The sequence below is a fragment of the Tribolium castaneum genome, chromosome 5, assembly GCF_031307605.1.
Source record: "Tribolium castaneum strain GA2 chromosome 5, icTriCast1.1, whole genome shotgun sequence".
Lineage (NCBI taxonomy): Eukaryota > Metazoa > Arthropoda > Insecta > Coleoptera > Tenebrionidae > Tribolium > Tribolium castaneum.
Window position 1 is genome coordinate 7,364,380 of NC_087398.1, and position 27,572 is coordinate 7,391,951.

Here is a 27,572-nt window from a genome sequence, read left to right on the forward strand (position 1 = left end):
TACCTTCATTTTTAAATATAATAAATATATTAAATAAGATCAACCACAATTTTATTCTCATATTTTAAGTGGAGGTAAATTACAGTTTATTCATTTTCTCTAATCGTAACTTATTTAATTCGAGTAATTCTTCATCAGATAAATGATAAAAATTCAAACTGCAAAAATGTTACTTTTGGTTAAATCTGATCCACAATGCAAAAAAAAACACTTTTACGTTACATAACACTTGGCAAAGATACTACAGAATGCGGGGGAGTGTGTATTTTCTCTTTATTATAATTTTTTTGAGAATTCAAAATTTTGCCAACTACGCATATCGTCCCAAAACAGCGTTGGCTGCTTCCGATTGGTCGATTTTTGACGTTTGACGGTGATTTTGCGTGTTTGACAAGTAGTGGTTGCAGCTTAAAGTTTTTAATTAAAATACGAATTATCACAAATGAGTTACTTAAAATTGGTCATATTTTCGTCTAAGTTATAAGCTGAAGTGAGTGCCAGTCAATTATTGTGTGATAGTAAGCCTTAAGGATCGAAGTTATCAAGGTAGTAAAAAGTTAGGTTACAATAACACCGACACTTGAATTATTAATTAAATAATACATGTTTTCATGCGAATGAATGTGGATATCGACTTTTAGGATGCGGTGGCGAGGTGTAGTCTTCGTGGTTTTACAATTATTTATTTTCGGGGGTTGCAAAGTTAAAAAATCAAAGTCTGTGACAACTCTACTTGAAGCCAAATGGGAAACAACTCCCTTAGTACTAGAAGTTGTGGAATATTTGAGGGATGAAAGTAGCGACTTTTTCTGGAGTTTTGTCAACTCTATCTCTAGCCTAAACCCTCCATTAGCCACTTTAGGTAACAACAATTGAACAATTCTGAACAAAATTTTTATTATTTCTTGTAGAAAATGATAGAGTAAAGTATAACATAATGATGGACCATGCTTCTAAATTAGTTACCACGTCAGAACTGTCAGTATTAAAACTGGGGCTTTCTTTACACATTTATTCACCTAAAGTACAAATGTTTCGACAAATTGCCACAGAGAGGGAATTGCCAAGCTGTGCTGCTGCCGTGGATATTGGGGGTATAATCACATGTGATTCTAGCAAAGTCCAGTCGTTGATTGCAAATGTTTGTTTCTGATTCATTCGTAAAACAGCGATTTGTAATTTTGTTTTTAGTATAATGAGCAAAAGAAAGTCGATATTTTTAATGTCGACACGCATTATCCAGGCTCTGAAAACCGATCAAAAGTAGCTATTTTATACGCAGAGCTTGGCACAAAAGAATTCGCAGATTTCCACAATGTTTTGAAACAGGAAGCCGAAGAAGGAAACATTGATTATGTTGTCAGACACTACGTCCAGGTTTTGGCTTACAATCATTTACAAAAAAATATTAATTTGTTGTTTTAGACACCGGCTGATAAAAAATTGAGATTGTCAGGTTTCGGAGTTGAATTACAGATGAAATCAACCGAATATAAAGTGCAAGATGATGCTGAGCTTCACGACGATCCGTCTTCTGAAGAATCGTCACAAGAAGAGGAGGAAATCGAAATTGAGGGATTTAATTTTAAGAAACTGAAGTAATTAATTGTTAGTTTTGTTGTAAAAAAATAACTAAAAATTTCAGGACGTTGTTCCCTGATCATAAAAAAGACTTAGATAAGTTGCGCCAGCACCTTGAGGAGTCTTCCAATGAGATGGCGCCTCTTAAAGTGTGGCAGTTTCAGGAGCTGAGTCTCCAAGCTGCCGAGCGTATTATGAGTGCCCCCAAGGACGAGGCATTGAAAGTGTTCACAAACATTGCTCAGAATTTCCCAATGCAAGCCAAAGGTTTGGTAAAAACCGTCGTAAATCCCGAATTGAAAAAAGAAATGAAGCTGAACTCGGACATTTTCGCTTCAACTCTAAACTTGCAACCTTCCGACACTGCACTTTTCATCAATGGAATGTTTTACGACGTTGATTTGGTCGATATTTATGGTATTCTTGATGTTTTGCGACAAGAATTGCGCACCATGGAAGGGCTACAAAAAATCGGTGTTGGAAACAAACGTTTGTCGTCCCTTTTAGCGCTCGATTTTAGCGATGGGAGTAGTGGTCAGGAGTTTGCGATTGATATAAGAGACAGTGCTGTTAATTGGATCAACGATATTGAAACCGAAGCGAAATACAGTAGATGGTCGTCGAGTGTTATGGATTTGTTGAGGCCGACGTTTCCAGGGATGATTCGACAAGTTAGGAAGAATTTGTTTAATTTGATTTTGATTATTGATCCGACTGAACCAAAATCGAGGGATCTGGTTAAACTTTTAGAGTCGTTTGTGGTTCATACGGCGCCGTTACGAGTCGGAATTGTTTTTGCAGTTGATGCCTCAACGAAGCTGACGGGACTTCAGGATGCGGGAGTTGCAATGCAGTGTGCGTTTAATTACGTGGTGCAGAAGAAAAGTCCATTGGCGGCCCTAAGCTTTGTTAAAACGGTAGGTTTCTGCTAATTTTATAAATAATCTGGCTCGGTAAGAAGCAACGAAAATAAGTTGCAAATAAAAATACAAATTGTTACAAAATATACTTGTATTGAACAAGTTAAATAACTATAAAAAATAATGAAAAACATGTATAACAAATATAAATTACTGCTTTTTGAGAAGTAACATGAAAATTCTTTTTTTTGTGACTCGAAATGAACTACATAACAGTCTTAAAACCAAGCATTTTAAAGTTTGTTTAAAAACGCTTTTACTGAGGAAATTACGGACACATTAATTGAGTCGTCTAAATGCCAAAAATTCCAAAAATGGCAAAAAATGGAATTCAAATAGCAATTTCACGATTATTTTGTTTTTTTTTTGTAAAATTAATTTTTTCATACATTAAACTGTACAAAAGTTTTGAGTTTAGTACACTCACTGTTCGGTGTATTGAATTTTTTTACATCATTTATTACTGAATTAAAAATGTTTTAACTTTGCTTTTTGTAAAGCTAAAGTCCTATTTCACTCATGAACTATTAATCAATTTTTACACGTAAAGCCACTTAAAAATGCCATTTAAATGTTATTACAACTTTTCAAAATAGTTTTTCGCAAATATCTCAGAGCAGAAAGAGTTTTGCATTTAGACTTCTCATTTTAAGGTTTTGTGCAGGAAAAGACCACTTTGTAGAAGCTGTATGTTGTTAAAATAATTTTTATTATTTTTGTATTCTTTTAATGTTGTTAAAAACGATTCAATTCTTTGTTTGCAGTACATTATATCGGAAGATTTATTTTGTAGTTCGGTCTATTGGTCTGTTTGTTCAAATTAAAGATTAGAAAATAAAAATAAAATAAAAGACGAAATGTACAAATATTTTTGAATCTTGAAGCTCCATGCTTCAGGTGGTTCTTAATAATAATTATTATTAATAAGTATTGTCAGTCATTGGTTTGTGAAATAAAAGCAAAATATGATACAAAAATTGGCAATAAATAGAAAGAAATTAAAAGGCACTTATCTTTATGGTATCTTCTTCTTCCCATCGCATCATCTTAAACGGACCTACTGAAATAAAAAAACAACGAAATTATAACAATGTGCCATTAATTAAACTGTTTAAAAATATTGCAAACATAATTTAATTTCTCTAAAAGAAAGTATTGCAGACTAACCCTTTAATCCAGATTGTTTTCCTCTTTTCTCTCTGGAAATGAATTTCAAAAGCACTCACTAACCGCGATCAACAGGCACTAGTCAATGAATTTGAAACTTTTAACCCGTAAGATTCTGATTTTATTTATGAGGCGTCCATTCGCGACAACGGTCACTAACAAACTGAATAAAATTAAACGGCATAACGATAATTGTGTAAGGTGATACGTCGCCAACAAAAAAATATAATCTGTGAGATACATAAACTAATACATTAAACGAACAAGTCACAACTTTTTTTCTTAAATCAAATCAAATAAAAAAGAAAAACAGTAAACAACTGAAAAAATAATTTTCGGTTTATTAGGTGTTAGGCTCAGCGTCTGAAGAAGTCAAAGTCGACGACGTAAAAAAGGAATTAAAAGCGCAATTCGGTGACGATTACCTCGACATTCTTGGTGAAGATTCCGACTATGACTTCGGTCGCCAATTATCCATCGATTTCATCCAAAGAACGGGTCAAAGAGTCCTTCCTCAAGCCCTCCTCAACGGAATACCTCTCCCTAGCAGCAGCTTAAACATTGACGATTTCGAAGAAGCCGTCCTTCAGGAAGTCATGTCGCAAACCTCACTATTGCAGAAAGCAGTATATCGGGGAAAATTATCAGACACTGACGATGTTGTTGAATATTTAATGACCCAACCTAACGTAATGCCTCGTCTAAACGAACGAATTCTCAACAAGGACCAATCTTTATACTTGGATATGACTGGAACGGCAACCACTAGCATGAATGTTGAAGATTTAGCCAAATTATCACCGAGGGACATGACGGCTACTGCCATCGATAATTTCAAGTATTTCTTTTCGCCGAAAAAGGGCAAACAAGAACACACGATGACCTATTGGGTTGTTGGAGATTTGAAATATTTGGAGGCGCGACAGCTGTTGTTGGCAGCACTAGAACATGCGGTAAGGTTTGGTTAAACTAGCTCGATTAATAACAAAAACTGCGTTTAGAAATCGGAAAATCATGTCCGAGTCACTTTTATTCCAAACGTTGATAGTTCGATGAAAAACATGATTTCGAAGCTCGTCTTGACCGCTTTGAGTGAATTATCACCGGAGAAAGCACTCGATTATGTTCTAACACTTTTACGCGATGATAAGGCCGCTGAGGAGTTGGAACATGGAGGGCACATAAAATTCCCGGTTTGTTTCGCTTGATGGTTGATTGTGCGTGTTAGTAACGTGGATTTTTAGCCCGAACTTTCGGGTCAAGTCAACAACCACGAGCTCAATTTGAAAATGTTGAGGGTTTACAGCAGACGTGTTTTGAATTTAAACGCGGGCGAGAGGGCTCTAGTCGCCAACGGGCGGCTTTTGGGGCCCTTTGAAGTCGATGAAAGTTTCACAGTTCAGGATTTTGGCTTATTGGAACGGTTCAGTTCTGCCACCTATTTGGAAAAAATCCAAAAAGCGATTGAAAAGTCGGCGGATGAGGAAGAGGGTTTGCGGTCACTCATTTGCTGCGTTCGTTTGCCTTACTATATTTTGTAGAACTTTCAAGCAATTCGCTACTTAAAGTCATTTCGCTGTTGGTGTCAAGGCCTCAGTCTCGCACCCGATTCGAGATTCAGTTCACTGGTGATGAACATTCAGTACTAAAAATCCCAGCGTCTCAGTCTGATAAAGTCGCTTTTGACATCGTGGCTGTTGTGGACCCGGTGTCACGCGGGGCCCAGAAGTTGGGCCCCATTTTGCAGGTGCTCCAAGAGGTGCTCAATGTGAATATTCGCGTGTTTTTGAATAGTGTGGAGAAAAACAGCGATATGCCGGTTAAAAGGTTTCAGTTCGATAAATTTTGATTTTGTCATAACGCCGATTTTTAGTTTTTATCGATTTGTTTTGGAACCTGAGATCCAATTTACGGAAGATGGCAAACAAACTGCCGGTCCCATCGCTCGGTTTAATAACATGCCAACTTCGCCACTGCTCACCCAGAATTATCACGTGCCTGAAAATTGGCTGGTGGAGGTTGTGCGGTCGGTTTACGATCTTGATAATATCAGGCTTGAGGATGTTGATAGCAACGTTCACAGGTATTTTCCGTTTTTTGTACGATTTATGAATAAAAAATTATAATGTAGCGAATACGAGTTGGAGTATTTGTTACTTGAGGGCCACTGCTTTGAAGCAACCACTGGGAGTCCCCCAAGAGGCCTTCAGATAACTCTCGGGACGGAACGTCAACCTGTCATTGTTGACACGATAGTTATGGCAAATTTGGGCTATTTCCAGTTGAAGGCCAATCCAGGTGCTTGGATTTTGAGGCTGCGTCAAGGCAGGAGCGCCGAAATTTACGATATTGTCAGGTTGGTCTTAGTTTGTTGTGGAAAACACAGGAAAAAACTAAAATTTTAGTCATGACGGAAGTGATACTCCTGCAAATTCTTCCGATATTAAAGTACTTATAAGCACTCTGAGATCACATATTGTTAAATTGCGAGTGCAGAAAAAACCTGATAAGTTCAACATGGATTTGTTATCCGAAGATGAGCCGAATTCGGGTATTTGGAATTCCATTACAAGGTAGGTTTTGTTCATTTTTGTGTTCTATTCAATTAAAATGGGTATTTGCATGGTAGTCTATATTCGCATGCGATCAGAACTGTTACAAGGTAATTATCGGTTTTGTTGAGTGTGTTTTGTTAAAAAATTTGTGCTTGATTCTGTAGCAATTTGATTTTAACTTTTTTCGAGCGTGTTTGATGTAAAATCGCAATTTTTTGGGCCCAAAAAGTTGTTATTAAATTGTGTCGAAAGTGATTCTTTCGTGAAAAAACTTTAACTTTTTTTTTCATTATTCACACAAATTAGCAGCCTTCCATTGCCTTTTATAAACTAAAATTTTCTAGTTATTGTAAAATATTAAAAAAAAATCAATTTACTGTTAACTTGGCCAAAATCTGAATAAATTTTTGTTTAATCTCGAACTAAAATATGTCTAATTTGTTAACTTAATTTTTGTCCAACTGACGTAGTTTTTCTAGCCTTTTACCAGATTTTTCAGTTAGAAATAAAAATTTTTCACGAAATTTCTGAAAAATAAGCTGCAAATATCTACTGTAATGTTTGTGCAACTATTTTGTAATATTGTGTGAAAAATAGGCTCATAAAATACCGAAATGGATCGAAATAGCTGTTTCCTACTTTTTCAGTAAGATACTCAATTATTTTTTCAAATTTCGTCACTAATTATTTACAATATCTCCGAATTTGATCGAAAATTAAGTTATTTTTGTTGTTAGATGCTTAACTATTTGTGAAATTCTATTTAAACGGAACCAATAATCACTAAATTAGTTAAAAAAATGCATTCTTTTTAATTTTTTGAACATTTTTGTACGTTGTTTACCGAGAACCGCAATTATATTTTGAGAAATTTTTACGAAAAGACTCAGTGTCTTAGTGTTTTTTGGTTGTGATGTAACTTGTATAGTAATTTTAATTCGTAACTTCTGTGTGACATTTTTTTCTTGTGCTATTTTATAAATAACTAAGAATAATTATTAAATTGCACCAATGTTTGCGTTTTAAAATTCTGTAGCTGTGTGCTTTGTTTGCTTTTATTAGTGCCATCTGGTTATCGTATTAATTTTTTGCAACTTTAATTTTAGTTCGTTCTCGAAAAACGAAGAAGAACCTGACGACAAACTTAACATATTCTCGGTTGCTTCCGGTCACCTTTACGAGCGATTTTTACGAATTATGATGTTGTCAGTACTGAAGCACACCAAGACCCCTGTGAAATTCTGGTTCTTGAAAAATTATCTCTCCCCACAGATCAAAGTTTGTCCAAAATCCCCAGTTTTGTGCATTTTTTTATTAATGAATTGTAGGACTTCCTTCCATATATGGCCAAAGAGTACGGTTTTGAATACGAATTAGTCCAGTATAAATGGCCCAGATGGCTCCACCAACAAACCGAAAAGCAGAGAATCATCTGGGGTTACAAAATCCTATTTCTAGACGTGCTTTTTCCCCTCGATGTTAAAAAAATAATTTTTGTCGACGCCGATCAAGTGGTTAGAGCTGACTTGAAAGAACTGCAAGAGCTAGACTTGGGTGGAGCACCATATGGTTACACGCCGTTCTGTGATTCGCGGAAAGAAATGGACGGTTTTCGATTTTGGAAACTCGGTTATTGGAGGAACCATTTGCAAGGGCGGAAATACCACATTTCTGCTCTCTATGTCGTGGATTTGAAACGGTTTAGGAGAATCGCAGCTGGGGATCGACTCAGAGGCCAATACCAGGCTCTGAGTCAGGATCCGAACAGTTTATCCAATTTGGACCAAGACTTGCCGAATAATATGATACACCAAGTGGGGATTAAATCCTTGCCGCAGGAATGGCTGTGGTGTGAAACGTGGTGTGATGATGAGTCGAAAGCTAGAGCCAAAACCATTGACTTGGTATGTGCGTTTTAATTGGTTTGTATTTTTTATAATGGGGTTTGTAGTGCAATAATCCGATGACTAAGGAGGCGAAGTTGACGGCTGCTATGAGGATTTTACCGGAATGGAAAGGTTATGATGAGGAGATCAGGCAATTGCAGAAAAAAATCGATTCGGGGGTCTTAGATCCCGATCCTGAAAATCATATACCAGGTGAGAAGGGTTTTCAGTAAAATTGGTGTACCACCTAATAGGTTTTTTTTCAGATACGACTGATAAGCATATTGAGTTATGATTACGTTGTAAATTAATTTTATTAGGTATGCTAAGTATGTACAGAATTTTTTTTAAATAAATACTAAAAAGTAAATTCGTTGATTGCTTTAATACTCACTGTTTCTACCCAATTACGTAAAAATGGTTCACATTTACAAAGCTAAAGATCTAATCTAACGACGTAATTATTGCACGGTTTTAATAACGATGATCAGTTTATTTGAAAATTACGACTGTAGGTATGTTGAGGGGTTCAACCGCATTCGTAAATTTGTGTTTTGGTTCGACAAATTTTACATTTCACGTAACAACAGTTGTAGTATTTGCAGTGACATCTCTCCAGTTTTTCTTCCACCAGGGTTCTGTAACCTCTTCCGCAGCACAATTGACGACAACTGTTGGTTTCATTTGTGGTCACATTGCATTTTCTGAAACAATAAATAATTGTTTCTCTTCTTCAAGCAGTGAAGTTATTTTATTTACATTCAAATCAACCGCGTTCACTGTCAGCCAATGAAATACCGCTGACTTGATGTCAGCGCTAGTGCGTGGAGGGGATGAAAAAGTTGTTTGGAGTGTCTTTTAGTTTTTGCGTGTCGAAAAAAGGGTTTTTTGCCTGTGTTTAGTGACAAAACGATTGAAATCGAGTTTTTTTCTAAAATACTACGGCCACAGGCACCCAACGAGTTCCAGAAATGTTAGAAACCGCTTTTGAAAATGAGGCGATAGCTGTTCGTTAAGGTTAGTTTTTTTGCTAATGCGATACAAAATACCCAGCAAAAAATGCAATGAAGCCGTATTTCCGTGTTTTCAATAATTTGGACGGCTGATTACGACGATATTAACAAAAGGTGTAGGACCGGATTACGGTTTTGGAAGCCTCTAGGGCTCAAATTAATTTTACCTCTACCTAGCATACTTTTTTCTCCACCTTAATTTTGCATAATATATTTGCTTTTGGACAAAAAATTAGATAACCTAATCCCACCCTTACTGTTTTAGGCAACATGGAGATTGGGGAGTTTAATTGGTTGCATACCATTATCATTTTTACAAAGCGAAAAAGCGGTAAACAGAACTGCGGTTCCGTTTAATGATAATCTGGATCCATACTAATAAGTAATAAGTCACAAACAACGTACTTTAAATTTAAAGGGCATTAGAAGGCATTTTTTTATCATGGGATTTAAAACCAGAATTTGGACATCCTTGAAACTATTTGGCAGTTGCTGTCAATGTCACTTAAAAAATTAAAAATTAAAAACTACAATAAAAATTGAACCTTAATATCCATTAATTATATATGTTTTTTTCGATTTCAGATAACTCCAGTGTGTGTAGTGAATTTTTGTGTTGAACAGACAATTAGTAATGCGCGATTTTTAAAATTACGATTAATGAAAATGTGCCAACAAAATGGTCCTCCAGGAACAAGCCAAGGAAACGACGGTGCCTGCTAAATGGTTCCGGATTAAAGGGTTAGCTCCTATACTATTTTTTTTAGAAAAAATACATTTAATTCTTAAGTTATTTTCGTCTAATCACACATTGTTCTGATTTTGTTTTTTTATTTCAGTAAGTCCATTGCATGAAGATGTGGGGAGGTGGTGTATTTTAATTTTTTCCGCGTATCGCCAAGTCCGCGGTGAGTGAATATGTGAATAAGTGCAACGATTATTTTATGACCTAACACAGTACAGTCCGGGACATTTCTATTTGGACATAAAAAATTTGAATTTTCTGACATTTATACGTATATTCAGCGTCTATGTGAACAAAAAATGTTCTCTCTCTCATTCTATGGTCCTTGAGCTTTAATAACAGGGACATTTTTTAAATTGGTAGCATTAGAAAATGACAGTAAACAGCTGACTGATGTAAACAATAACACAATAACAAAGGAAATGTTATAATTTTAATCTATATAACCAGTGGCTGCTTTAAAAGTGTGTACTAACGGGATAATAAAATATTTACGCAAGTATTTTTGAAGGTAGAAACATTACTTGTCATATAACAATTATAGATTATATGATGAGACGGGAATGGCACAACACAGAATTGCAGTCAGTGATTGTGCTGGAGAAAGCTGCTGTGACGTACTGACAGTACTGACTGTCGCTGGTTGTATGATTTGCGCAATTTGTGATATATTTTGTGTGAAAAACTGGAAAACAAAGTGCATAACCGCATAACCTCACTTATCGCAGTTTTGCACATTTTGATGATGAGAATTGCGGTTCAAGTAATTATGAGTTATAGATGGAGCTCACTGTTTACTTCAAAGTAAGTTCACGACATTTATTAATTAATTATTAAAAAAATCACAGATAATGTTTATAATTTGCAGCTGAAGCCTTTTGGGTCCACTTTTTTCGTTGTTATTTCCTGGTAGCGACTCTTGTTTCAAGCAGAATGGGTGTAAAGTTAAAAATAATCCCATAAAATTGTTAATATAACTCCGTTGCACTGGCATGGGGTATTTGAAAACTTACGTTTAACAAATACGTCACAAAGTCTCAGCCATCGTCGAAAAACATCATAAGGGCTTTATAACAAGAAGCGCTTTCTGATTTTACTGTGGACGTGTGGAAGAATAGTGTGAAATATTGCGAAAAACCAACTTTTACTCTTGTTTACATTTTTGTACGTCTCTATCTGAGAGTAGTCGTCTTGTATAAAAAATATAGCCTACTAATAAAGGAAATTAAAGTGTTTTTATTTCTGGGTTGCCTACAATTCCCCACTTTGCCCTTGCCTGATAATCAAGACACTGATAATGAAATTGGTGTAAGTGCATCGAATACAAACGTGTTGAATAGATGAATAAAAGAGAGACAACTGCTTTTTTCAAAAAGGCCATTTCAAATTTATTCAAAAAGCACACCCCCATTGAAAAGGGTCCATTCACGATGAAGTTTGGCTTCCTGCATGACATAGGTTTCGGGCACCAATCTCACTGTAAATGGTCTAAATTGGTCTTGCATCTCTAAGACATGGACGCACTGAGAGCGACTTCTGCAGTAGGCTTGAGACCTGCCTGCCTGTCTCGCAACAATCTCTGCATTATGATTCCAAATCATTTTATAAAATGCTGTCAATTACAAGCCATGATATGAGACATGAGGCCGTCTCAGTGTATGTCTTGTGGTGTACATTGAAACTGGTTCTTAAAGAACCCATTCACAATGAGATCTGCTTCGCTACATGCGGCGCGACAGGACTCAAAGACTAATCCCAAAAGACACAAAAAAACTGACACAGTTTCATCATTTTAAGCCATTGACAGCGTTTTCGAATGTTGGTGCAAAGACTTGTCGCGAGGCAGGTTTCAGCCTTCCGCCAACGTCAGTCTCAGTGAAACCCTTTCAAAGTGATCTCAGCGAAAACCATTCACAATGAGATTGGTCTATGAGGCCTATGTCGTGCCGCATGCAGCGAGATATGTCTCATTGTTAATGAAAATAGGGCCTTTTTTGTTGTTTAAAGTCGTTTTTTAAAACTTTTGTGGCAAATTTTACTGATGTGTCAGAGAGGGGGCATGCAATTGGAACATGACGATGACTACCCTAAAAGTCACTTCGAGGCTTTTATGGCCTTTTTAATGCAAATTTCAACTTTAAACCTGACAGTCATACCAAGGTCAAACATAACCTCAACAGTACTCCAGCAACGGTACTTCAAAGCATTTGAAAGTTTCTCCATTTGTTTTTAAGTGTTCTAGTTGGTACATTTTGCTGTACTTTACTACAATAAAGAAATATTTAAATTTTTATTATTGTTTACATTTGTCATCTGTCAAACACATCAAACAACCAAGTTCCCTAAATTTGAGCTCTTATCTAGTTTTTGTGCTCTATATAGACTCGCGTCAAGGTATGCGGTATGACGTAACTCATATAGAAATGTCCCGGACTATACCTAGGTAAGGAGTGATTCATAAAATTTGAAATAAAAACTCGTTTATTTATTTAAGAATTTTTCGATACTTTTATAGTTGTGGCGTAATTTAATAATGTTCTTCTTACCTTCCTACGGTGCCAAAGCTTCCCAGCTTCACATCCTTCGTGCAATAGTCCGGCGATTTGGAAAGGTACAAGAGATGGTCAGAAATTCGCGTTTTTCCCAAATTGCCCTCGACATAATACCTCGACACTTCTTTCGCATTCGTATATTGCTTCATCAACTTTCGCCCGATTTCAAACATCGGGGGTAGGCCCTTCCAACACGTTTTAACATTACAAGACCCGGAAACGCCATGACATTTGCACTGCGTTTGAATACTTTCCCTGATAATCTGAAATCTGAGTTACGAAAAATCGAAAAAAAAGTTATCATTACTCGTCGTCCGACACGGTTGTTGTGCAAGTTGACAGCCGCGATTTCCTCCCTCACAAGCTTACTTTTCCTGTCTTCATCGTACTCGTACCCCTTCCTCCGCTTCCTGCTTTTATCGACGTTGTTTTTCTCCACATTATCGATAAATCTTTTCGCAAAATACACCCCCCAGTGTATGTTGTCGCCGCAGCCGCCCCACTGGAAATTGCTGTTCGGGGGTTCGTCAGGTTTACCGGCACACGTGCAGTGGTAAAGGGTGCCGCTAGCACAGGCACGTGCCATCGTGTATGTTAATGCTGCCGAGCTTATGGCATACACGTAAGCTTGCTCCCTTGTGGCTGGAATATGCAAAATAAAAGTCTGCTGAAATCTAGACTAATCTTTTTCGTGTGTGCAACTGATTTATTTGTTGGGAATTCCGGACACGAGTCCGGGAAAATCGAAACAAACAGACTGATTCGCCATCATCAGACCAGAAAATCGCGGTGATTGGATGCCGAGGCTTTCAGGGGGCAGTGGATGAACTGCATCCTTATTAGGAGGGATGCTTGCAAAGTGGGAACAGACGTGACCGGATTTCCACAGAGCGGATGCAAAAGACAGGAAATTTTTGCTCGATCAAGGATCAAGGAGTAGAAAAAATCCTTTTTCTTTTATGTTAGCAATACCTCTGGTTAAGTCGGGTGTTAAGTACGGGGCTGTGGTGATGGAGGAGCAGTTCCATCTCCGGTCTTTGAAGACAGTCTGGCACGTGTCAGCCGCCAGAACGGCCGCCTTTTGCACATGTGGCATTGCTTCCATGGTGCTGCGGCATAATTTCGCCTGTAATTTGGCCAAACCGTATCTCCTACGAGCCACACCACAAGGAGAACGAGCACCGGAGCGGATCCCGCGCCCCGGATTATTGCTAACTGAACTCAAATTCCAGTGAAGAGTGGAATGTTGAAGAGACCTACAAAAACTCCGCTTAATAAAGAATGTAATTAAACACTTTTTTATCGCCTATCATTTTCCGAATAAATATTTAGTTCGGTTTTGTAACGTCTGTGTCAATGCAACCTTTCCTTTATTTTCCTCCGTAGCGCTGGCACAGTGTCATGTAAATAAGGGTATGTCAGAACTCTAGATAAGCAATAATCGTAAAAAATCTATACAATTAACACATCCACACGCGGCTCAAGCTCAAACAACGGCTGTAATAAACATTCCTGGCCTGTGTGGCCCAAGTATGACAAAATACAATGGTTAATTGCGGCAGATCCACCTTTTTATTATCACCAGCCTGCCGACAAAGGTAATGGACAACGACATCAATTTCTTTCAAATTTTACGCTTCATGTCTGGAGGATTCACGAAAAAATCTAAGGGGCGACAACAGATCGCGTGAACCCATTTTATTCTATAATTAAAGTTTGATAATATCGTCGCGAGGGCGCCCACTAATTACAGGTGTGGTTGGGGCCAGACTGACGGCCCTTTTGTCCCAACAACATATTATTTATAATGAAGTATGCGAGTGAGGTGCCCTTGTAATTTATGGTGCTTGTGCTAACGATGGGTTGATTAATAGTTTCTTAATTAAAATAATTCTGAAATTTGAAGTTAGAAGGAGTTTTTTTTACACAGCATAAGGATGATTTTTATTACCAATTATTTCGCTAAAGAACGTTTTAATTTTATGGCGGTATCCAATAAATCATAAAATCTTAACAATGACGGCTTTAAAAGTCAATAAAAATGAAATATGAAAGTTTCTCAATTTAGCAAAATCGACTTTCTTTCTCACAACCACGTACCGATTTTTGCTTTTCTAAATCTAATTAAAACTGACGCCAAATTCAAGATCTCGTTCCATTCAAGTCGGATTTGCAACTTGAATTGAACATTGCAAGAGATCTCTCGATTGATATGTTTCCATTGTAAAAATGTTCGTTTTATTCACGTTCATATTTTATTTACGGTACGACTATTATTCACGTTTTTTACGACTAGCTAATAAAGATTTGACAGTAGGTTAACTTGCATGTACACAATTATTTATAATTGTGTGTTCTCGCACGCAAAAACGAAATTATAAATACAAAAACCGAAAATTATTACAAAGAATAAATTGGAGCTGGGTAAATTATACTTACAACCAACGAATCGAAAAGCCCTCGTGCCAAAATAATAAAAATAAAATTGTCCACACGAAGAGTCTGTCCTTCATTTTGATTTTTACATTATTTCAATAAAAAAAAAATATTCAATTTATTGTAACTTTTACGAGTTTAGTTAGTCGAAGAAATGCCACTTGTTATAAAATTTGGTGTTCAGAGTTTCACGGTATTAGAGGGTTTAGACTCGACAGAGGTTGGAGAAAGACTGACTCGGAATATGAAGCTTTTGTGCTTTAAAGTTTTCCGGGGCTTTCCGCGGAGATCCCGGATTAACAGTCGTATTAAACGGCTTTGCCTAAGTGATGTATCTAATATTCCTTTTACAAATATGCATATTTTAATTACTTTGAAGGTTTTCATTAGCACCTTTGCATTTATTTGTTAATTACATTGTTGTTTACGATGGCGCTTAGTCTATCATGTTTTTTACGTTTTTAACGAAAAAAATATAATTCAATGTCCAGGACAACACACATTTTTTTCATTGAGTATCGAACTACTAAATAAGGATGATATGAGTGTCCGGTTATTTTTAGGTAAGTGTGTGTACACACATACTTGTATTGATGAATTAATCAACCGGTCAAAAGGGTGCTGAATTGACCTGAGGGCAGAACAGGTGATGCATAGGTATGAAAAAAAACGAATATTGTATAAGCCAACAACAAAAAATACTTATTGACTATAATTATTACAGTGGAGTCGGAAAATGTATCAATTTTTTTATTAATTATTTTTACTTTACATATAAAATAAGCCTATTCAGATTCAACCACTAAAGCGGCTACAACCTCGCGTAACTTTGTGGATTTTAGGAGACTGGAGATTTTTTTGGATCAACTAAACCAAACACTTTCGAAAAGTCATCAGAACACGTAGTATTTACTAATTATTATCTTTTGTACTACCTCAAGAATTCGGTTTTCAATTTCAATTAAATGGGTGTACTTGACTTTTTGTGAATCTTCTACTAATCTGTTCTTTCAAAGCATATTATTAATTAAAATGAATATACGTCGCTTGTTCAAAAATTAAATCTTATTCTGAAGAAACATGTTTCGGGTGCTAACTTGTCCCATCTTCAGTTCAGTAATTTTTTAAATATTTTTTATCGTTCTACGAAAAATGAAGCTTTTCTACAGTGTTCCCTTAGTTTTAGGAAACACCTATCAACTATAGTATTGAATATCATGGTATTAATTGCATAAATTTTAGCGTAATATGATTTTAATTAAATTTCGCAAAAGTGCGGTTTCGTAATTGACCACCAGTGGGTGCAAACGATTTTTTGTCCCTTGTTTGCCCCCCTTTAAGAGACTTTAAGAGACTTCTGACAAAATCTACCAAAAGAGTGGTGAAAATCGTTCTGATATTTAAAATTAAAAGTTTAGCAAATAAATAAATAAATTAATAAAAAATATTTTTTATATGTTTTTGCCAATTTTAACTGGTGAAACTTCGAGCTAATGCATTGCTAGCGACGCAAACGCAGTAACCTAGCATCATCAACTGTCAAATTTGAAAAGTTTTAACGGTGTGTTTGAGTTTGAGTGTAAAAGTGATTGTTTTGTGTTGTCTCTACCAAAGTTATTAACTTATTAAGTTTTTAAACAAGTAAAAATGTTTGAATACGACAGTTTGGTAATGAAAAATGCTTCGTTCTTGAGAGCTCGAGATCCCAGTATTTTAACATACAATCGGTCCTTAATACCTGGCGCAAGGACAAATCTAGATAAGGACTTTGCTGAAGAAACTTATCAACAAAAAAATCAGGTAAAAACACTCCCTTGGCGTTGCAGTGATGATTTTCGTTCAATTTTTGTGAAATCGTGAGAGATGTGTGACGTTAACGAATCTGCTTCCACTTCTTTCATCAGTTTAAGTTCAAGTGAAGAAAGCTTGAATGACGAAAATTGTGATATTTGCGATAATGTTGAGTTTTTTTACACACCACATTTCAGTAACTTTCGATTGACTTTCCAGCCCGAAACCATCCGTGTTTATCTCCGCATAAAAAACGGCTATGACTTGAAAGACTTGTACGAAATTGAGGGAAATACCCTCGTTTCGAAGGTGCCCCCAGGTTCGAATTTCCTGCGCAACATCAAAGAAGGTGACTCTTTGAAGAAAATCCACGCTTTTACAAAAATCTTCGAGCCTCAAACAACCCAAAGAGATATTTTCAATGACGTCGTTAAACCAAAAATTTTTGATTTCATAAATGGACAGAATTCCACTCTTTTAACTTATGGCGCTTCAGGATCTGGTAAAAATCTCAAGTGTTTGACGTAGCGATTTATTAATTGAAATACAGGAAAAACATTCACTGTCATTGGGACTGATGAAGAACCAGGAATCGTTCCTCGTTCTTTGGAATATCTCTTCCGTACTTTGCCTCAACTCATGTCAGATCCTGCTGCCAAGCCATCACCTGCAGGAAATGTGACACTATTGAGTGATTCCGACTGCAAGAAAGAAAAATTGCTGTGTAGAAATCTCCTGAATTCGTCTTCAGCGGTGGGGGATCGAATGCAGCACGTCAGGATTTACAAGTATTATAACAAATGTTGTTTATAATGTGCTGGTTACTGCGGATTCGCTGACAAACATTTCACATTCTAAACAACATCTAATTAATTCGATTACGAAACTGGCCCTAACTTTGTTGTTTTTTCAAGGGCAATGCAACAAAGACTGAGCAGCGAACCGGTCGCTTTTCTGGAAGACTGCAATGACTTATCTATCGGCGTGTGGATCTCTTTTGCCGAAATATACAACGAGCAAATTTACGACCTGCTTCGCGCAAACCCTTCGAAAAAAGAACAACGACCAAGACTGCGCTTAGGCATGTCTAAAGGTCAAGTCTACATTAAAAACCTGACATGCGTGAATGTAAGAAGTGGAGAGGAAGCATATCAGATCCTCCAGTACGGGCTAAACAATCTCAATTATGCACCAACCCGAGTAAACGAACACTCAAGTCGCTCCCATTCGATTTTTACGATAAAATTGGTACAAGTTTCAAAGTCAGATGGTGGCTGCTTCGTTAGCAGCTTTAATTTTTGTGATTTGGCTGGTTCCGAACGCAGTAAAAAGACCCTAAATGTGGGTGATAGACTCCGAGAATCCAACAATATTAACACCTCTTTGTTGGTCCTGGGGCGGTGCATTTCTGCAGTGAGAAACGCACAAAAGGCGCATGATAATAAATTGGTTCCGTTTAGAGAGTCAAAATTGACCCAATTGTTCCAAAAGGCGTTATCAGGAGGCGAAGACATTGCGATGATTGTTACTATAAATCCCTCACGCGAAATGTTCGACGAATCTCAACACGTGCTCAACTTTTCCGCCGTTGCAAGCGAAATCAGCATCGAAACTGCCACCAAACAGAAAGAAACAGTTCGAGATGTTTTAAAAAATAAAACATGTACGGAGGAAGACTTTGAGTACACAAGTGAAGAACTGCAAAACATGATTTTGCTTCTACGAGATGAACTCGAAATCCAACGAAACGAGTACGAAACCAACTTGAAAATCGAAAGAGAGTATTTAAGGAAGGGCTACGAGGAAATCTACCAAGACCACGAGAATTATGTGCAAGAAAGGATTAAATTTGCAGAGGAGCGGGTGAGAAGGCAATACGAAGACGAAATCGAGGCTTATAAAGATAAAATCAAAGAGTTGGAAAATAGATCTGAAGTTATTGAACTGAGCTCGGATGAAGAATCGGAAGCTAAGGAAACTAGAAGGAGAGTTACTAACCTTAGGAGGACTTTAGATGAAGGGTTTGGTCGATATCGGGCAGCTGAGGAAAAATGCAGACAACTCGAAATTGAAAATATTCAATTAAAGGAGCGAATTTTTGAATTGGAAAATGAGCTAGAGGCGTTCAGACAACATCACGCGTCGGTGATCAGTGAAGAAATTGAAGGTTCCGAAACGTATGGTGAAAATGGTGTGGCTTTTAACTTATGGGATGATTAAGTAATCGTTGTTTTGTTATTATTTGTTTTTAATTTGTTTTGCCGTTTTAATTTTTACCATGAGATAAATACAATATTTTTTCAGTAAAAGTTAATTTTGATTTAACACCCTTTTCCTTGAAAAATTTTCATATTTTATTGAATCACTACTAAGGCCCTCAATTTTTATAAGTTGGAAAGGCATTTACATAACAATATTTCAATAAAAATAGCGAATTGAGACTGAATTGTTGTATGCGTAAAGTGAGTCTGCTATTTGTTATTTATTTAACTGGACGCAAACTAATAGATGGAAGACATAATTAATTAATTAGTTATCAAAAAGGTGAGAAATAAAATGCGAGTGTTTTAGTAAAAAATTGATTTTGCTAAATATCGATAATAACAAACACTTCAAACTTCTTGTTTTCCGGGTCATTAATTATTTGCATTGCGGAATATGTGATGGCTTTGACCTCTGTGCCTTGTGGATGTTTCCCTAACGTGAATTCTTCCCCATAACATTTACACTTAATTTTCAATTCATCACCTTCTGTTCTAAACTCTGTGATAACTAATTTACTGCAAATTAGAAATGGTTCACAACTAAACAAGAACAAAAGTTCATCCAAAAAATGGAAAAGTAAACCGTCCAAATCGTCTCCTGTTGCTTCAATTTCTGAACACTGTTTAATTTCCACTGTATTAATTTCAGTCATATAACCAAACATAGCAAGACCGCATTGCTCGTATGCTTCTTTTAAACTGTCTCCCCAAGCATGTAATCTAGAAATTGTTAATAAAATATTTTCGGATCTGAGATAAGTATGACTCACTGGACATCGGCAGTGTGATCCAAATCTACGAATCGACATGACATTAAAAAATTATAGATTTTTTTGATAACTTACATTCGTATTTACATGGTGGAAGTGTTAATTCTTCTTTTGTAAATGTTTCCATTTTTTAATTAAAAAAAAATGTGTTCACTTTTTGTGCCTAACCTCAAAAATTTTAGCTGTCAGTCATTTGATAAGTAAGATGTCCTAATCGTGAAGGTGGTAAATCCCGAAACAGCGAACATGCATTGGGTGTATTTTGGGTTGCCTGTATTAAGGTTATTTGAAAGAAAGTAGTCACTAATTTTTTTGCAGCATAATTAAATACTTACTTATTACAAAATCTCAAATATTATTTTTAATTTTAAAATTAAGAAGGTTTTGTTGATTAGATAAATCTGTTATTTTATTTTAACTCATTTATTAGGGTTTTGTTTTAAGAAATTCTTATCAATTAACAACAAGGTCAAGAACATTTATACATTTTTTCATTTACTGTAAATCATAATTAGTAATTGAGAAAATTTGAAAAAGTGATTTTGAAATCCAGTGACTTCTTTCTGAAGTATAGATATTAAAGAAAATTTGTATTGTTTTAACAAAGTTCTTTTATTTTATATTATCTTTTATTAACTGAATGTAATTGCCACATTATGTAAATATAAAATAGTAATATTTGTGTTTTTTTTGTAGGTTTTGCTCATGTATTACATAACTAAATATTTTTGCTGTTAAGGTATGAACTACCTATCTATTATATGCTATAAATTTAATTTTCGTTTTGGATTTTTTTTATTATTTTATGGTGAATTAACAAATACTTTTGCTAAAAATAGTTGATGATGAAGCAACTTACCTTTGCATTGTTTGTGATTCGTGAAAAACCGCCAACGCAAATGAAAACAAAACAGAAAAGAGGATCGATAAAAATTAAATAAACAGTAACCGAGGGAAAGATAATGTAAATAAAATGAAACCGAAATTATTATGAAAGAAAAATTCTCCCGAAATGCTCTTTATTGTCAACTGTACTATCAACAACATTAAACAGTACTAGTTTGAATTTTTTATTTCATCGTTTTTCAATATTATAATACTTTTCACTAATAAAAAAACTTTCAACCTTAACTCAATAATCTTGGGACTTATAGATTAGTTTTTATATTAAATTCCTGCAACTTTAGCTTAATCTCTATACAATCATCATACAACGTTTCCACAAAAATACCTCGATGGAAGAATAAACTTGACTTGCAATTAAAATAGAGAATCTTCCAATAATCCGACCGCAAATATCTGACTCTCGTCATTACCGACCGATGATGCAATTTGGTGTTTACAACAGTGATTTTCGTTATTTTGTCGAACAAAAGAACTATTTTATAAATAATTAGGTACATTCAAGTTTATTTACAGATGAAATGGCTTCATATAAAATCTGGTCATCCCAGTTGTTATCATTAAGTCTTACTTAGACTACTTATAGATATACCTATATACACTAATAACAACACTTGTTATTTGTTAGAAAAATGCTTATTCAGTCATTTACAATATTTCAGTTAATTTTCTTTGGGAATATGTGTCAAAAATGGGGCTTGTGTGTGAGGTCTGTCATCAGACGGTAAAAACAGTTATTTTAAATTCCATTCCTATCAACTATTTGTGCAGGTTGAGTGAAAAGAGCCACTAACATCTACGTTTTTAAATTCTATTTGTCTTAAATTTATAATGTATACGTTATGAAAGATCATTGCCTCTCTCTTTCTCTCTTTTTAAAATAAATAAAAATATATAACTATTATCTGAATGTAACAACAACAACGCTAGCACTAGCAACAATAAGTATATATCTTGTAACATTAACAACAATTACAACAATGCAAAGCAGAGCAAATGTATTTTTCTTGCATTTGTTGCGCTAAATTCTCTTCATTATTGCATAGTTTAGTCTGAAACATAACCGATGCGATCCTATTGGAATAGAATCCATTTTGCATTGTTGAAGGCATTTACATTGATTCTTGAGCCATATTTGAAAGATAACCGAGGTAAATCAACCAGCATCAGAGCGAAAAAACCATAAGTACTCAAATGAAGAGAGCTTCCGAAATGGTTCGAGTCAAATATTTGCAGGGGTACTTTGTGGGAATTTGGCACAAATCATAATACAGATTGTATAAACATTGTTTGACAACTTTTAATACTAAACCAACAACCAACTCCGCCTTAATCTCTGACTAAAGTACAAAGTTATTTTGATGGAAACGTTTACGAAATTTACAAATGTTATAAATCGGTACAAAGGCATGCTTGTTGCGAACAAAACTGAAAAAATCTTTCACACACTCATATTGCGTCATAAGGCTTGCTCTCCGAGAACAAAATTCGCTGTAAACTAAACGCGAGGACAATGGCGAAATTCTGAGCGACCTTTACAACTAGACCCAGATCTTTGCTATCGGATGGTCCCAGGACGGTCTCGACCATGTCCATGTTATACACAAAAATCGGCCAAGCATGCCTCCGTATGGTCAGCGTTTGCAGAGATCTCTAACGAACACAGCTAGTAACATGAGACCACTAGCGACACTCTCGCATTGCGGACGAATCTAGACCTTTAGCTACGTAGAGTCGTTCCCAATACCATAATTTTACAATATAATATATATTTTGATTTCTGTACTAAAACATACGCACACAAACATTTTTCACATTTTTTTCTTAATAGTACAACGTGAACCTGACGCAAATTAACGGAGCTTTAAAGGAGATTTCAATGCAAAGTTTTTCGTTTTCTACCAACATTCAAATAGTTGCACTTGTAAAGTTCTAATGTCTCGGTTTGGTCGCTTTTTACAATTCAACATTTTATTTCAAAGTTAACAAATGTAATAATATACGAATTTTACCCTGATTTAAATTATTATACAAATAAGCGACGTGTAAATGCTTCACGCTTTAGTTTGTACAACTATTTGGCTGCTTGTTCATGAGCTAAAGCAAAAAATTGCAAACATAAACAGGCTGTCCCAACCAGAATTTCTCAAACGTAAATTTTCCTGTGCAAAAAGCACCTAAAATACGAATAGTAACTAGTGTGTCATTTTCTTTCAGATGCAGTATAACGAAATGTTATTTTTACTTGATAATTTCTAAAAAATCAGGCTTTTAAAAAAACTGAAAGTTTTTATAAATTGGTAAAAAATCAATTGTACGTGAGATGAAAAACAGTACAAAGCCAAAATTTACTGTACAACCCTATTAAGTTTTAATCTGTAAAATTTTGTAAACTGAAAACGCAACATTTTTCCGAATTTTTAGACTGGCGCTGTTTTTCTTTACACCAGTTTTTTGTTTCTTATTGATTTCTCTTGGAGTTCCATTGTAATTGTGTATTTGGTCGATTTCATTCATCCATTTATTAAGTGTTTTTAGGCGAGTGAGACGAACCAAGAATATAAAAAATATAAAAATGAAATAACGGTATTTAATTACATAACTGGTTTGTTAATTTTTTGAAATAAAATTATGCAAAAATGGTGTCTTTCTCGACGAAGTAAAGAATAAATAAATTGTAATAACAAGTAAAACTATTCTTTATTGTTATGCGATTTTTCTGTAACTTGTTATTTCTAAATAAATTTGGTTAAAAGTGGGTTTAAATAATGTATTTAATATGACACTTCAATTGGTTTCTTTTACATGCTTACGTTTCTTTCTATTTTTCTCACCATTTTAATCATCATTTACACAATTTTTAGTTCAAAGAGTACAGCACACATTATTTGTTCAGCGAAATAAATATTTATGCTAAAATATATGCTTATTTTTCTCGAAATATAATTTTTCGGAACTTTATTGTTGTTAACATTTTGAGCTCATTTTTTTATATTTGCTGCAAGTAAAAATAACTTTTGAAATTTGGAATATTTTTTGTAATACAGTGAGAGAATTCTTAGTGGGACTTGTGTGGAATTGCGGTGGTTGCTAACGAATTTTTTTTGCACAGTGGGTATAGATCCTGCCATTTTGTTGTGATAAATTAAATTTGAATTGAATGAACTGATTCCATGCTGTGCGCGTTTTTCTAATAAATTGTCTTAGCTGCAGTAAAGTGTAGGCAAAATGGCAGAGACTGTTCCGAAAAACTCATTTTACAGTGGTAAAAAATGTTTAGTTAAGGGTGTCGCCAGGGGCACGTTTTCGTATAAAATGAGTTTTGCACATTAAAAATCTTAAAATTAGGAGTATGTTGAACACAATTTTTCGAAAGCTGTCGTGAACAAATCAAACCGAAGAAGTGAAAAGTGGGTAGCCGCACAGGAAAGTCATCTGTTGATATGAAGAGGTTGTGCCGTTTGTCGTTGAGTATTTTTGTTAAAATAACACTATCAGTTGGTATCACTAAGCACTCGTAAAATATATATTGATGGCAGTCGGGAAACATTCTTGCACAAACTAAAAATGGTGTTCTCTCTATCAGAAGTATAATTGCAGCTACGTTATGATCCGTTCGAACTGGCTACGCTCCAATATAACTACAGGATCTCACATTTAACAATATTTTATTACCTTTTCGATCTGCATTTACGTCTAGGTATTTTATTTAATTTTTGCCAAATAAGTCGTTCAACTAATTGAGAACGCAAATTGTACATCAACAAAGTATAGCATAATCGCAACTAGGTGACTGCTTCGTGGCTGATTCGTAAGTATATCAAAGGTGGAGTGGAGGTTCTGGACAAACGACTCGGTTGCATTTCTTCGAGAGCCAACTGTCGGAACTAAAGCAATAACAAGAGCGATTCGTGATTGCACATAGACGTCCAGCAGCAAGCCACATCATGGAAAAACCAAAGGCGATTATTTTCACAAGTGTGCGGATCAAAAGAAATCTATCCGATCAAGTGGAATCTATCTGGAGTGGGTGGTTTGAAATGTTGCAGCTGCTGTCAGAACGCCGTTGCAAATTTAATAACATCAACAATTTAGTGAGTTACTCCTTTCATTGGCCGGAATGGATGAAAAATAACAAAAGTCCTCACGTTACATCCGTATTGATCTATAAGTCGATTTAAAAGTAATGCACGCTTCACAAGAACGTATTGCAACAAAGTTTTCCTGTAGTATCAAAATAAATCAATCAAAATTAGTAATATATCTTCAACATCAACAATATAATATAGTCTTCATTATATACTTCGCAACAGCCATTAGACAAATGAGAGTCAGCCAATACCTGTCTCGGGTCTCGTCCCTTTTTTCCACCATTGCATTACCAAACTGATAATTGACTTGTGCGTCGGTATTTCTCTGACTCCACATTTACATTGCAGTCCTAGACAAATTCTATGTGCATGAAGATATAATTCTTCTAAAAAAAATCCGCACACCAGCTGTGGTCTGTTCATGCGGGACGAATGCCAAAACCAACACCAAAAACAAACAATCTTCGTTAACGCAAGTCCACGACCTTTCAAGGACTTTATTTACACAATTATTAAAATATTTTTTTACAATTTTATGTTATGAGGCAGTCATGCAGCTGCATTGTTTATTATTGTTTCGTATCGTTTCAATGAGATAATGGCACGATTTCAGATCCCAAGGACAGGCCCCAACTCAGGCCGATTCAAATTAGAAATTCGTCAACAACTCGTTAATTAAACCAAAATATGGAACAGAAAAATGCTACCTTTAGTTTTATCTTTACAAATTTAAAAGAATGAAATAATATTGTCTCTAAGCTTGTTGATGATAAAGTTTGTTTTTTATTTAAACTAATTCATAAATTATTGAATAATGACCTAGTGAAAGCAGGTTGGAAAGGAATTTGAATTTTACTTTAGATTAAACAGTATTGACTATTAACCACAGTTAAACAATATCGCTTAAATGAACTACTTTGTTAAACAAACAATTTATACTTAGAAGTATTTGAGTAATTTGCAGACTGATTTTTTCTTTAATTAACCTCGAAGTTTCATAAACGGCAAAAAATGCGGCAGAATATTTTATTATCCCGTTTACAAGATGAAACTATCTTGAAGAATAATATTTTTTTATTGTAATGAATTTTTATTTCATAATTTTCCCATTTTACTGCCAGCTTAGTCTTTTGCCACTCGAAAATATAAATTACGTGGTAAATTTTCGTAATAAAATAGTTGGGAAAGATGGAATTATATGAGGAAGTAAGACCGATTTTTTACTTAAGTGTTAAAACACTCAAACATGAGATTTTCTTAAAATTCTTTGAAAAAAATTAAAACGTTTTATTATTTTATTTTTTTTATTTATTAAAAATAATACATTGGACGGCCAGCATCCAGAATATTAATCTTTGTGCTCTTCTGAACCTATACTTTGTCGACTTTGTAAAATAAAGGATTTTGATTAAAAAAAATTTTTCCAATTTTTGATAACTGCAAGTATATTATTGACTAATTATTAAGCAGAAACCATCAACATTACATAAGAATTTATTGGGAAAACTTTAGTGATATTGTTTGTGATACTTAATGTATAAAAGAGCTAAAATTTTATTGATTTCGTTTAAATACTTGCAAAAATTTATGTAGAATTGAGCTTTTTTCCGTTCCATATTTCTCGAAGAGCACTAAAAGGGCTTGACTGAGAAAGCAGTTAGAATGAAAAGACAGTCATGAGCAGACCACCTCGGGCATTTGGACGAACACATATCGCCTAACAGTCCTAATTCTATGAGCACGTTCCGCACTTGGTCTTTGTCCACTTTGTCATCAGCAGCAGCAGCGTCGTCCGCACACTGGTCGCGCACAGAACTAACAAACATTGTAATGTGTTATAAATGGTCTGTTTGTGTTCGATTAGTGTTAGAGAAATAATCCATGCGGTCCACAGTAATGACACTTTGTTACAAGTCCTGGCGGCGGCCGCGCCCCGGGCGGCGGTGGTCGACTTGCTGCCGCCGGTGGCGGCGTTCTTCCTAGGTCGACCTGGGCAGTGCTCGCACACATTGAGCACTTCCGCGGTACCACTGCCGCCGACGATTACACTGCCGCCCCTTCCCGGAGAGCCGCAGTGCGTATAACAACAGTCTTCGTCTCCGCGCGAGGAATTGAGCCTCTGCTCGCCCGTCTCCGGGATGTTGGGATCTGAAAACACACCCCATCAGATATCCACTCATTTTACTCTTTCATCCCTAAAAGATTTTTAAGGAAACATCATCTTTGTATTCTCCTATGTGTCTAAGTTAAGTTTTCATAAAAGCTTCTTGTTGGAATTTTGTTCAGTTTCTAGCATTATTTCAAAACGAGAAATTTGCAACAAATTGTAAAATTGCATTTTTTGGTGTCTCTTCTGTTCAGATTATCTCTAAGTACTATAGACAAATGAGCGTTGATTGGCTAGACTATACATTATATAATACTATTAATATTTTATAGTATTACACGTATACTGATTTAAAAGTTTTAGTTCTGCAGATTTTGTTTTTTATTGTGGCACTGTCTCTTCGTTATTTTAAAGACTGCAACAATAAATTGTTAACCTTGGCATTATTTGAAAATAATAAAGAATTCGAGTAAATTGAAGAAAACATCAAGTGAATTTTGGTGGAGGCGCCGGGCCACCTGAACCAGTAAAGTAAATTTTTTTAGTAATTCTATGCAGTTTAAGTAGGTTTTAGACTGCGACAAGAATTTTCTACCTTGTGTTTGTTTTTTGGTTACAATTAGAGCACGATAAATTAAATAAAAAGTACATTAAACAAAATAAAACTAATTAAATTTAAAAAAAGGCAAGTTAAATATGGTGGAGGCGCCGCAGAAAATAGACTAAGAATATTTTTTTAGATATTATTTGTGAAGTACTTATTTTTCAACTCAAATTTTGCTTTTTCTCAA

The 27,572-nt window shown here is 35.3% G+C and overlaps 5 protein-coding genes and 1 long non-coding RNA gene across 13 annotated transcripts in view; 3 read left to right on the forward strand and 3 right to left on the reverse strand.

Moving 5' to 3' along the window:
* Positions 1-353: 353 nt before the first annotated feature.
* Positions 354-8,479, forward strand: Uggt (UDP-glucose-glycoprotein glucosyltransferase). 4 transcript variants are annotated; one of them, XM_064356568.1, is made up of 18 exons: positions 354-556; positions 642-862; positions 912-1,141; positions 1,192-1,377; positions 1,426-1,598; positions 1,646-2,498; positions 4,016-4,621; positions 4,670-4,861; positions 4,913-5,159; positions 5,210-5,495; positions 5,542-5,751; positions 5,800-6,024; positions 6,074-6,241; positions 6,298-6,330; positions 7,330-7,501; positions 7,552-8,127; positions 8,175-8,322; positions 8,364-8,479. In XM_064356568.1, the coding sequence occupies exons 2-18, from the start codon at positions 643-645 to the stop codon at positions 8,402-8,404; spliced, it is 4,566 nt and encodes a 1,521-aa protein (XP_064212638.1). In that variant the 5' UTR covers positions 354-556; position 642; the 3' UTR covers positions 8,405-8,479. The 4 variants fall into 4 exon arrangements, with proteins under 4 accessions (XP_064212638.1, XP_064212637.1, XP_015835986.1 ...); XM_064356567.1 differs by having other exon boundaries at positions 354-546; XM_015980500.2 differs by having other exon boundaries at positions 354-546; positions 8,376-8,479.
* LOC657726 (protein Wnt-11b-1) lies at positions 8,476-15,239 on the reverse strand. 2 transcript variants are annotated; one of them, XM_015980502.2, is made up of 5 exons: positions 14,859-15,239; positions 13,392-13,675; positions 12,727-13,061; positions 12,414-12,682; positions 8,476-8,813 (listed from the first exon to the last, which is right to left on the reverse strand). In XM_015980502.2, exons 1-5 carry the CDS (start codon positions 14,930-14,932, stop codon positions 8,639-8,641), a joined length of 1,137 nt encoding a protein of 378 aa, XP_015835988.1. In that variant the 5' UTR covers positions 14,933-15,239; the 3' UTR covers positions 8,476-8,638. The 2 variants fall into 2 exon arrangements, with proteins under 2 accessions (XP_015835988.1, XP_015835989.1); XM_015980503.2 differs by lacking the exon at positions 14,859-15,239 and adding an exon at positions 13,715-14,643.
* Positions 8,945-12,517, forward strand: LOC107398001 (uncharacterized). 3 transcript variants are annotated; one of them, XR_010334161.1, is made up of 5 exons: positions 8,945-9,126; positions 9,708-9,863; positions 9,962-10,671; positions 10,736-12,310; positions 12,362-12,476. It is a non-coding gene; the product is annotated as an uncharacterized LOC107398001 (long non-coding RNA). The 3 variants fall into 3 exon arrangements; XR_010334162.1 differs by lacking the exon at positions 8,945-9,126 and having other exon boundaries at positions 9,641-9,863; positions 12,383-12,517; XR_001574995.2 differs by lacking the exon at positions 8,945-9,126 and having other exon boundaries at positions 9,641-9,863.
* A 1,151-nt stretch (positions 15,240-16,390) lies between the features above and the next one.
* sub (subito) lies at positions 16,391-18,955 on the forward strand. 2 transcript variants are annotated; one of them, XM_008195418.3, is made up of 4 exons: positions 16,391-16,655; positions 16,866-17,148; positions 17,197-17,434; positions 17,561-18,955. In XM_008195418.3, exons 1-4 carry the CDS (start codon positions 16,503-16,505, stop codon positions 18,864-18,866), a joined length of 1,980 nt encoding a protein of 659 aa, XP_008193640.1. In that variant the 5' UTR covers positions 16,391-16,502; the 3' UTR covers positions 18,867-18,955. The 2 variants fall into 2 exon arrangements, with proteins under 2 accessions (XP_008193640.1, XP_008193641.1); XM_008195419.3 differs by lacking the exon at positions 16,391-16,655 and adding an exon at positions 16,662-16,814.
* A 256-nt stretch (positions 18,956-19,211) lies between these two features.
* On the reverse strand, positions 19,212-19,914 carry Archease (archease). The gene is made up of 3 exons (XM_008195417.3): positions 19,756-19,914; positions 19,681-19,705; positions 19,212-19,630 (listed from the first exon to the last, which is right to left on the reverse strand). The coding sequence occupies exons 1-3, from the start codon at positions 19,805-19,807 to the stop codon at positions 19,234-19,236; spliced, it is 474 nt and encodes a 157-aa protein (XP_008193639.1). The 5' UTR covers positions 19,808-19,914; the 3' UTR covers positions 19,212-19,233.
* An 823-nt stretch (positions 19,915-20,737) lies between these two features.
* The window catches only part of Mid1, a 55,178-nt gene continuing 48,343 nt past the window's right edge, over positions 20,738-27,572 (reverse strand). The window contains exon 3 of the mRNA XM_008195416.3: positions 20,738-26,822. Within this exon, the coding sequence (XP_008193638.1) occupies positions 26,407-26,822 (416 nt within the window). The 3' untranslated portion in view covers positions 20,738-26,406. The remainder of the gene's footprint in view (positions 26,823-27,572) is intronic.

Coding starts and splice junctions, on each gene's coding strand:
- Uggt (XM_064356568.1), top strand. CDS start 643: ATGCGGTGGCGAGGTGTAGTCTTCGTGGTTTTACAATTATTTATTTTC. Junction 1,142..1,191: donor TCCAGTCGTTGATTGCAAAT/GTTTGTTTCTGA, acceptor TTTTGTTTTTAG/TATAATGAGCAAAAGAAAGT. Junction 1,378..1,425: donor TTGTCAGACACTACGTCCAG/GTTTTGGCTTAC, acceptor TTGTTGTTTTAG/ACACCGGCTGATAAAAAATT.
- LOC657726 (XM_015980502.2), bottom strand. CDS start 14,932: ATGAAGGACAGACTCTTCGTGTGGACAATTTTATTTTTATTATTTTGG. Junction 13,062..13,391: donor AACACCCGACTTAACCAGAG/GTATTGCTAACA, acceptor TGCATATTCCAG/CCACAAGGGAGCAAGCTTAC. Junction 12,683..12,726: donor ACAACCGTGTCGGACGACGA/GTAATGATAACT, acceptor CTCAGATTTCAG/ATTATCAGGGAAAGTATTCA.
- sub (XM_008195418.3), top strand. CDS start 16,503: ATGTTTGAATACGACAGTTTGGTAATGAAAAATGCTTCGTTCTTGAGA. Junction 16,656..16,865: donor CTTATCAACAAAAAAATCAG/GTAAAAACACTC, acceptor TTGACTTTCCAG/CCCGAAACCATCCGTGTTTA. Junction 17,149..17,196: donor TTATGGCGCTTCAGGATCTG/GTAAAAATCTCA, acceptor ATTGAAATACAG/GAAAAACATTCACTGTCATT.
- Archease (XM_008195417.3), bottom strand. CDS start 19,807: ATGGAAACATTTACAAAAGAAGAATTAACACTTCCACCATGTAAATAC. Junction 19,706..19,755: donor TCCACCATGTAAATACGAAT/GTAAGTTATCAA, acceptor GTCGATTCGTAG/ATTTGGATCACACTGCCGAT. Junction 19,631..19,680: donor GATCACACTGCCGATGTCCA/GTGAGTCATACT, acceptor AACAATTTCTAG/ATTACATGCTTGGGGAGACA.